Raw genomic sequence first — 10,096 nt, forward strand, 5'->3', positions numbered from 1 at the left:
ATGTGTTTCCGCGGGTAGTACTCAATAGGTTCCCTTGGTAATCAAATGGATTCCCGTAGGTAGCACTCAGTAGGTTCCCGTGGTAGCAATCAAATGAGTTCCCGAGGTATCAATAAAATGGGTCCCGGTGGTAGCAATCAGATGGGTCATCCTAGAAGCAATATAATGGGTTCCTGGGTAACAATCAAATGGGTTCCCGTGCTAGTAGGGTACGAGCGAGCTAAAGATAACGCGCGCGCCAAGAACATAATGAACACCACACCTAAGATCTAGTAAAAACTCTTTCACTTTCCGAGTTGTGAAAAAAAAAATCGAGGGACGCCGGCTCTCTGGGCGGTTCTTCGCAGACAAAAGCAATAAATAGCAACAAGTTTTTTTCATCGAATTCCTTATATATTTCATCTTTAATGACATTTCATCTTTAAGGGCAGTGCTGCAAATAAAACGTCTCGATCTGAAATACACGTCAAGAGGTTGAATTTTGCTTATTTTTTGGCGTGGTGTTCACGCCATACACCTATTTAGAACAAAAGTCAGTGGAAATGGCGAACAACAGAAAATGTGTTTACATTAATGACATTAATTTGATAATACTACGAATTATACATATTTTTGTCTGCATTTGGTAGAATAATAATCATATGGTTCCTTTCTTCGTAGAACTGCCATTTGCCAATCGACATTTGCTGTTTGCACTGACAATGTTTTTTGAAATAATTTCATTTTAGATCTCGACAGTTCTAAATTGGTGCTTTTCTGCCATGCAGTGCAACAAGACATCGACAGTGGACGACCGAAACTAAACTACATTTAATGCAAGAAAAAAACAAGAAGCAAACTCCCCATACACTAATTTTTTCTTACTTCAATTCTTCAATCGCTTTCTCACAAATACTTAAGAGGGCAATAGAGAACGTTCCATCACATACGCACACTCTCATGTGTTTCCTGTTCCATAACAATAAGAATTTGAACACTCAGAGCATAAAACGCTAAAAGGATATCGTTGCCACTGTCGCTGTCATTATTTTATTCGACCTCTATTTAATTACCTCATATACTAATTCAATTTATTCTAATATAATTAGAATTCTTTTTATCAAAGAGCCCTGAAGGCAGCAAAGGGGAAGGGAGACATGGAAATATTTAAAAAATGCAATTCTTCAGGGCTCCAATAACCTTTGCCACGATCAACTCTTTTTCATTATTAGATGTGATTCCTTTAATCTTTGTCTTATATTTCTAACTATCTACTTACATATTCTCTATGGTATATTCTTACCTACTAAGGATGTGATAAGCCAGACAGACTATCCCTAAAGCCCTTGGTACTCTTTTTCTATATAGTTAAACCATTTGTCGAGGGTGATTTCCACCAGCAACCAGTCCACCAAAATTCAAATGCGTTTGTTCCACCCTCACACACACACACACAAACACACTCTTTTTCTAGGGCCTACTCCAAAACGAAGCTCATAGTCAACATGGTGTATGGAAATAAGGCTTTCTACCGGATAAAGAAATCTAAAATAGCCTTTGTAGTTAGCTAGTGGAAATCAAATACTATATTTGTATTCAAATAAAATAGGTTTGGTGTGAAATTACGCTATACATTCTGTGACTGTATTAGGTCTACTTCTCACTATCGCACTTTTCTCGGAGCAAGAGGCGGAGGTTTTTCCCCAGGGGTCTGTTAAGGAAAGAAAATTAACAAAATAAGAATTTTGAATGTTTTATCAAATTCTCCTATCTAGCTGGCAGTTCATAATGTCTAAAAGCCGGTGCATAAGAGATCTGTCACATGTTTAATTGCCGAGTAAATAGGTCCGGGTAACTAGGCCAGAGAAAAAAAGTCATGGTAAATAGGACAGGGTAAACTGAGTTGAGTAAAGAGGTCTGGATAAATAGGTATGAGTAAGGAGGTCTGGTTAAATAGGTGTGAGTTACTAGGTTTGATTAAATAGGTCAAAGCAAATAGGTCTGGGTAAATAGGTCAGAGTAAGGAGGAAAATTTTAGGTTGTACTTATTAGGTCTGGTTAAAAAGGTCGGAGTAGATAGGGCTACTTAAAGACGTCAGAGCACAGAGGCATTGGTAAATAGCTCGGTGTAAGGAGTCTGGTTATATAGGTCTGGGTAACTAGATTAGAGTAAATTTTCTAAATAACTTTTGGGGTTCAAAATTAATGGTTTCAGTCAGTCTTACCGTTCCTGGTGGTTGGGGACCTATGTGGTCACCTGGTGGTCTGCAGGCAAACAAAAATAAAGGCTCAGAAATAGCATAATACTATAATAAACATGTAAGTATGACAACAACAATCATTTACTGATAAAATAAAATAAAAGTTTTTTTTAAGATGAGAGCCACTGAGAGAATGAGAGAATCTTTGCATTAAGCATGCACAATTGTTAGTATCAGGCGCGTAGCCAGGATTTCCTGAGGAGGGATAATGAGCCATAGTTATCTTAAAAAGCACAGTATTTGAGCATTCCTTAACAAGAAATGACCCACTCTGTGAACGCAGCTGAGTATGGGGATATTGGAAGGCAAATGTGTTACTTAGATGACATCTTTTACTCTCCATACACTACCTTGGTGGAGGGCCTTTACTCATAGATCCAACACCATATGTCAGTGGTAGTGGAGGTGGAGCATCAGGATTGGCAGTGGGGAGTTTCGGCAAGTTCCCATAAACAGCACCTTCAACCTGTCATTAAAAAGACTCTAATATAACCATGAGATACCAAATGGAGCCATTGTTACCAAAAAGGCTTCATATTATATATTATTAGATATTAAACAGAGACCTGTCATCACCAAGACTCCGTCAAAACCCAAATGGAGCCTTTTCAGCAAAAAGACAAGGTTGAGAAAGTATGCTGTAGAAGCCCTGCATCATCAGCAAAAAAGGGCTAACGCTCCAAATGTCAGTGCAACATACGTTCAACACACTCTTTTAACCTTGTGTTGATTTATGGTTTGTCTACCCTACACCTATTCAGACCATCTAGTTTTTCTACAGCTTGTCTGTTGTTTTTCGAGTCACACCAAACAAGCCGTCCTACAAGGAGGCTCAGGATCACAGACAGTCTGTACCAATCAATTACAGTGTGCCAAATTTACTGATTACTACTACAGCTAAATGAGCCTGCAATAATTGTTTCCTCACCCCTTCCTTGGATCCCCGTATCCTTGCCATCTCTGTGCTCATGTAATGTTGGATCGCTTTATAAATGAACTCATACTGAGCCTTTACATATAAAATAAACCAAAGGATATAATCATTAGATGACAATACTGTAGTTATTATATTGTATAATAAGTACCTCTGTTTGAACCATTCCTGATCGCTGTGCTCTGACATTTTGAATTGATTTTGATATGTCTATCTCGGTATCCAAACCTGGCAGTGAAAAACAAACACTTTATAAGACAGTAACATACTTGTCAATGACTTTTTGTTTTGTTATCAAAGTCTAAAAGTTTGCCTGTTGTAGTGTGCACAAGTAGTTACTTTGCTCGCAACCAAGGAACAAAATACAAAGAAAATATTTTTCTCTCTTCAATATGCCCTTTGCCTGCTGGCTTTTTATACCAATAAAAGTGCATAATATATTATTAAAGCCAACAAGAGCAAAAACTTCACCTTGTTCTTTTATCATATGGATGAGAACATCAATAACAATGAATGTTCCTGTTCTCCCAATACCAGCACTGAAGAAAACACAGTAAATTTCAATACAAAATTAGGGATTAATACTATACCACAAGCAAGAAGTAAAAAATCCAATATATTCAGCAACTCAATCAGTAATAACACTCGAGTATGGAATACCTGCAGTGAACCACAATAGGACCAGATCCAGGAACAGCTTTCTGCTTGATATCCACCTCTTGTAGAATGCTGAGGACAGGGCTGGGGTCTTTAGGGACTCCATGATCTGGCCAACCAGTGTAATGAAACTGGTAAACAGACCTTGGAATAGGCTATAAAACAAATAAGACCTTCATTTTCACTGCTTTTTCCATACTGTTTCAGTATGATACTTAAATATAAACAATAAATATCAGTTCATCAATTTATTCTAAATAAGCTCCCAAGCCCTGCTCTTCAATAAGCCATCCTTCTAAATTTTAAAATAAGCGCCCTCCCTGTATTAAGCACCCTTCCCTTCATCTAGGGAAGCAGAAAAAAATATAGTGTGTAATGTTCTCAAGAGTACTGATTTTTTACTTGAAATGTAATAAGGACAACAAATGCCATTATCATGAATATGGAGACTTGTAAGTGTAATATAGACTAGTTTATAGCATCTGAGACTTTTGCAGGGACTAAAATTATCTAGTGTAAAAATCATGAAAAATATTTTACTTAAATAAAGCCCTTCTATGATAAGCCCCAATGATCAATAATCATTTTTTATGCATCTTACATTGCTGTCTATCCAGATTTCAAACTCTCTCAAGATGTAGTGAGGGAGTTCGGTCTCTTGTATGTGCTTGATATGGTAGACTCCGATGTCTTTTGTAGTTTCAGCATCTGGCCAGTATCTTGTGCATTTATTCTATAAAAAGATGATACTTTCAATTGGTAACATGGAAGCCAAATAAATACAGCATCAAATGCTTTCATAGCTAGTTTATAACAAACAGGAGCTTTGTACAGGGGTGCAAAGAGATTGCATTGTCATGCAAAAAGTGTAGAATCTGGCAAAACTTAAAAAAGGAAACTCAGTTCTTAGTGGTTAAGGGAAGAAGGGATATACAGCTCCTGGGTTACACTCAAGTGTGTTCACCTCCAGCTTCAAGCCTGTATCTTTTGTAATCATACTATCACTAACCCTGCCTCTTTCGACTTCTTTTGTTGTCATGACAATAATTCTTGTATTCTCTTGATAAACCATAGCCCAAAAATCTTCCACAGTTACTGGTAAACACCCCTGGGCGGCAATGTATTGCTTCTCTGTACCACGAGATTCTCCCTACAAAGAGAAAACATGCATTATTTGATAAAGCCTTTACAATCTTGTCAACTTAAATCTTATCATCAGCATGATTTTCTCTTTTGATCCTCAATGACCCCAATTATAGAGAAGGGCGCAAAAGAGAGTTGACAAAATGGGCCAAACAAATGTTAAAAAAAGAAAATCTATCTGGCATAAAATAAATGTAAAAACTAAGGAGCACCTACACTGATATAATTGGCATTTATGTAATCTGAGCCAATGACATTTGGATCCCGTCCCCTTAAGATCACTCTGCTGTGGTCAACTGTAGAAGGAGCAAGCAGCAAAATTGAATACAATGTAGTTGAAATTGTAAAGCATTGAGTAGACAGATAAAAGGGAGAAAGAAGAAATGGTGACCCTTACATGGCAGAATATTCTTGTATCTGTTTTTAGCCTTGACTTCAGGCCGCTCTCCTTCCTTTCTGCTATAAAGATGCTTGCATTCTTGTTTTTGTAGGACCTGAAGTAAAAGTACAATTCCAATTTTATGTGAAAAAAAACACAGCAATTAAACAATATGTTATGCCATAAAGAATTGTTATAATTACTGGCAACAAGGCACAGGGGCTTATTTCCTAGCTATCTCATCCAAGCATACATCTTTCTGCTTTATACATCTAGGTTAAAAAGTAGTTCATATAAGGGTCTTACCTCAAATTCTTCATAAAATCCTGCTTTTCCTGTGACATTTTTATTTTCCTTTTGAAGCTCTTTGACTCTGTCTTCAATACTGGCAGCATTTATCCTTGTGGCATTAAATGGCTATAACAAACATTTCAGTCAATTGAAAACATATCTTTTTGCAATATGCACTGACAATGTATGGATGGAAAAAAGTATGCTCACATTTCGCAGGTGAACTACAGTTCCTGATTTCTCCACCATAGGGTTCTTTTTATAATGTTCCACCAGATCTGTAAGATCTTCAAACATTTCTCCACCGCCAACATCGTACTTGCCATTGGGGTGATTTCTTATCATCACATGTGTGATCCTATCATCACAACTAAAGTAGGAAAACATGGGTGAGACTATTGGTAAAGTGACATACTTTTGTGCAAGTTTTAAAAGGCTTCTTTTATAGCGTGGTTGACTAACTTTGATTGTAGTTTAGATAATATTGATCTGCAATCATTCCCTTGGGCATAAAATCATGTGGGGCAGCCATGGTAAAGGAGAAAATGCAAGAATTAAATGATCAAACATTTGATACATGTTGCATTAAACTTGTTCAAATGTTGTTCAGCCTTTTATGCAGTACTATTGCAATGAAAAGAGGCTTACCGTGCAGTAAGGACATAATCCCCAGGTTTACTCTGGCTTTCTCGCACCAGGAAGCTACCATTCTTGCCTTTGTCCAGAAGAACTGTCTCACCTTCTTTACTAGACATGTGACCATGAAACCATCTAAAGGAAAATGAAATATTCATGTCTATCTGTGAAAATATAATGATTGAGTTTAAAAATTATTAATCTGGGGCCGGTTGCACAAAGCCTGGATAAGTTATCCACCGGATAGGCTCTAACCGCAGGATAAAATCCTATCCAGCGAATAGTTATCGGGCGGATAAAGTAGCGTTGCACAAAGCCTGGATAGAAGGCTGCATAACTATCCGCTGAATAGCCATCATTACCACTAAATGGCTTCCCGTTTCCATGGTAAATATGCAGAGCACGCGCTGTTTTTCCTTCAAACATAATGGCGACCGTTGAAAGAGCTACTAAAGGTAAGAGAAAACAAACAGTTTATCGAGGCAAAGTGCATGTAAATCACGGAATGATCACAGGGGATAGTGTTTAGCCTCTTCCTGTCTTTGGGAGTCACATTTCTTGACAGAACGGACAATATAGTTTGATTTAAGTCCTGCCAAAGCTGCATGTAAGTTCGTAGTTCAATGTAAATTTACCAACAGTAAAATTCGTCGTTTGCATGTGTTTCAACTTTCACTGCGTCTAAAAATAATCTTAATTCTGACAAAAATTTTGAAAGCAAGATGCCATTTTGTTTTTTCTTCAGATTTATTCGGTGGATAAGATTTTATCCGACCTTTATCATCCGGATAACTTTAACTCCTGGATAACTTTTATCCAGGCTTTGTGCAACCAAATCACGCCACTTGCATAACTTTTATCCGCTGGATTAGGATTTAACTGGTGGATAAGACTTATCCAGGCTTTGTGCAACCAGCCCCTGAGTTTTAAGGTACTTATATGTACAGTGAGAGTTTTACAGATTTAGGTCATATGTGGAAGGGAGTTTTTATTGGATTTAGGTCAAAATTTTAGACAATTTTCAGCTGATAGAACAAAAAATTATATATAGGTTTGCAGGAGAAACTAAGCCAGTGCAACTGAACCATAATGCCACAATGCCACTTTCTAAGAAATTAATTCAATTTGACTAAGACTTGCAGAAAATTTGGTCTTACCTCTCTGTTGTAGGGTCCATAGAATTTAAAGGGAATTTCATCTCTATGACTTGGCCATTTTTCTCTCTCAGTTGCCCAGGGTTCTCCGTGTAGTACTGGATTAACTCAGAGAGAGTCGCAAACTTCTCCCCCCCGTAAAGATCATAGTAGTCTCCTGTGTTCTGGATCTTAATGTGGGTGACATCCCCATTTCTCCTAAATAAGAAAATAAAAGGACTCTCAGACCAAATCATAATACAGGTTTTCAGGCCTGGTGATTATGGCAAAGTGCCATGGTTCAGACACCTCTTAGAAAAAGTCTGATTTGGTCCAGGTTCCTGCTCCTTTTTCTTGAAAGAAGTACTGTACTGCTGAGCTATTGTAAAGTGCCCACTCTTCATAGCGGCATATTCTTCTAAAATCTCATGTATCTTCTGCACTAGTAAAACTATGTAATAAGTCACCCACATTAGGCGGGTGTCACAAGATTTTAGATCTCATCACAAGTCTAATTTTTGTGAGAAGTTCATACGTTCTCTGTATTTACCCACATTGGCTCTCTTTTATATATTTACTGTATTTTACCCAAGTTCACAATACTTCTTTCCAAGTTGGGTTGATAGCTATGACAACTTAAAAAGATTCTAATAAGAATAATGGTGTGATAATTAAGTAACATAAAAGTCACAGGAGTAAAAAGAGAAAAACAAAAGGGGGATTGGCCTATTTTGTAAAATCAATGGTTAAAAAACTTTAGGAATAGGTTATGAAATTAGAAGGAGGCACCAATGACAGACAACACAATCATACATAACTTGAACCTAAGACTGACATTTCGAATCTGAAAATTTGAATGTGTCAAAATAAAACAAATATTTTTTTCCCTGTGCAAAAGATCTGGGTGCAGCATATAGGACATAAAATCGAGAAAAAAGCAACACAACTAACTGAATCAATTTTAGTCTGAGGAATCAGCTACTGCTTCTAACCAGGGTGAAACCAATTCAAAGAGTTATGATAAAAAAGGACAATGATGCCTAATTATAATACCCTTTCTCACTTTATTAAAAACAGCTTGTTTTAAATGCAACAGTCACAAAACACCCACTACTAAAAGATGCTGTTCTAGATAATGTACAATTTCATAATATCACATATTTAACACTAGGATAAGTATAAGCAAGCCAAAACGTTAAAATATTTAAATTACTCTAACTTCTATTTTGGCTCAAAGGCAGCTGCCATTTAAAGTTTACTACTATTCGAAAAGTTATCATGGGCTTATTATAAACAATACGGATCAAAATACCGTATGATCAATAGTATAGTTACCTCACAGACAGAGTGAAATCTCCAGGATTGCTTTTGCTTGGACGGACAAGGTAACTGCCATGCAGCCCTCGTTCTATCAACAGCCTCTCTGCATCATGGCCGCTCACATTCGAGTGAAACCACCTGGTACAGACGATCACAAACAGCGATTAAACGGGTACCGATGTAGGAGAGGCACAAATGATAATCATTATTCGCTTTTAAACGCAATCGTACCTTCGGGAAGGCATTTTCGGGACGGAATCCCCAGATTAGCGAAAGAGTTCTGCAGTGTCCTAGTTCTGCATCTACAAGGAAGGAAATGCACAACAGGAAACGGGAGTGGAAACGAGGCAACTAGCCGCGTAAGACTGGGCTTCAGCGCTTCGAGAAAAATAATGACAGGACTTTCGTCCTTTTCGCTATATAGCAACACATAAGACAAAAGAACATGCGTTAAACGCAAATCATGCTGCTTGCACGCAGATTCTTCCTTTCATTTATATGGTGTTTTAGCGAGCCTTTTTTCTTCGAAGCAGAATAAATATCCTGGGTACCAGAGGCTCCTAGCTTCGCGGCGACAATGAAAAAAAGAAACGTTTTCGCCTCGATGCTTGGAGCCTCTGGTACAGAATGAATAAAATGAAAGAAGACTACGAAAAGACAACATTTTGTAGTGGCCACAATTTGGCATTAAAGCCACAATTAATAGTTTCTTTCATGTCCTCGAAAAAATGTTTACGGAGTGAGGGCGAGAGTTGAGGGTTCGGTAGCAAGCCACCTCGCACACCTTTCCACTCCAGGCGACTGTCCATATGGGGGCGAACCCAACCCTGCTTATGTGACGAGATCGACTCCAGTTGACTCCTTCGTTTGGTGGTTATAAAGTATTTGGGTAGACAGTGTGTATTTGGATTTCGATTTGAACTTATTGATCCGTGAATTAATATTTTGGATTCCATCCCGACGTGCCCCTGCACTCCCTCGAACCACGAACAAGCCAAACTAAGCCGCAATCAGACGAGGAGCCTTGCATTGACAAGCTTGTCATGACCTCGGGACTTTCATGCCTTGCCTGATTGGTAACCCCCTTTTCAAGGCCCCCCATATGTAGACATAGAAGCTCTGAAAAGTCTAGGTCGTTGAGCAACCCCTTTGAATACCACAGATTCACTGCAGCTCAAGATTTTGCCCCCTCCCAAAGACGGCGGGGCTTAGCTCCCGAGGTGATCCTCGGCATAAATAGAAGCATACACCAATCAGGAAGTGAAGCAAGCCATCCCGCACGCCTGGTGATTAATCAGGGTAGGGTAGGGAAGAAAATGAGGGGGGGGGGGGGGGCTCTACAAAAAAGGTAACAAATATGAGG

The 10,096-nt window shown here is 38.3% G+C and overlaps 1 protein-coding gene across 1 annotated transcript; it reads right to left on the bottom strand.

The window, feature by feature from the left end:
• Window positions 1–795: 795 nt before the first annotated feature.
• On the bottom strand, window positions 796–9,088 carry LOC116617638 (tyrosine-protein phosphatase non-receptor type 11). The gene is made up of 17 exons (XM_032380528.2): window positions 8,965–9,088; window positions 8,749–8,871; window positions 7,438–7,632; window positions 6,293–6,415; window positions 5,855–6,014; window positions 5,660–5,770; window positions 5,372–5,468; window positions 5,191–5,270; window positions 4,841–4,981; window positions 4,433–4,564; window positions 3,835–3,986; window positions 3,646–3,713; window positions 3,326–3,402; window positions 3,169–3,249; window positions 2,591–2,706; window positions 2,205–2,244; window positions 796–1,690 (listed from the first exon to the last, which is right to left on the bottom strand). Exons 1-17 carry the CDS (start codon window positions 8,976–8,978, stop codon window positions 1,643–1,645), a joined length of 1,758 nt encoding a protein of 585 aa, XP_032236419.1. The 5' UTR covers window positions 8,979–9,088; the 3' UTR covers window positions 796–1,642.
• Between the last annotated feature and the right edge of the window lie 1,008 nt (window positions 9,089–10,096).

This window comes from Nematostella vectensis, chromosome 3 (assembly GCF_932526225.1).
Source record: "Nematostella vectensis chromosome 3, jaNemVect1.1, whole genome shotgun sequence".
NCBI classification, from domain to species: Eukaryota; Metazoa; Cnidaria; class Anthozoa; order Actiniaria; family Edwardsiidae; genus Nematostella; species Nematostella vectensis.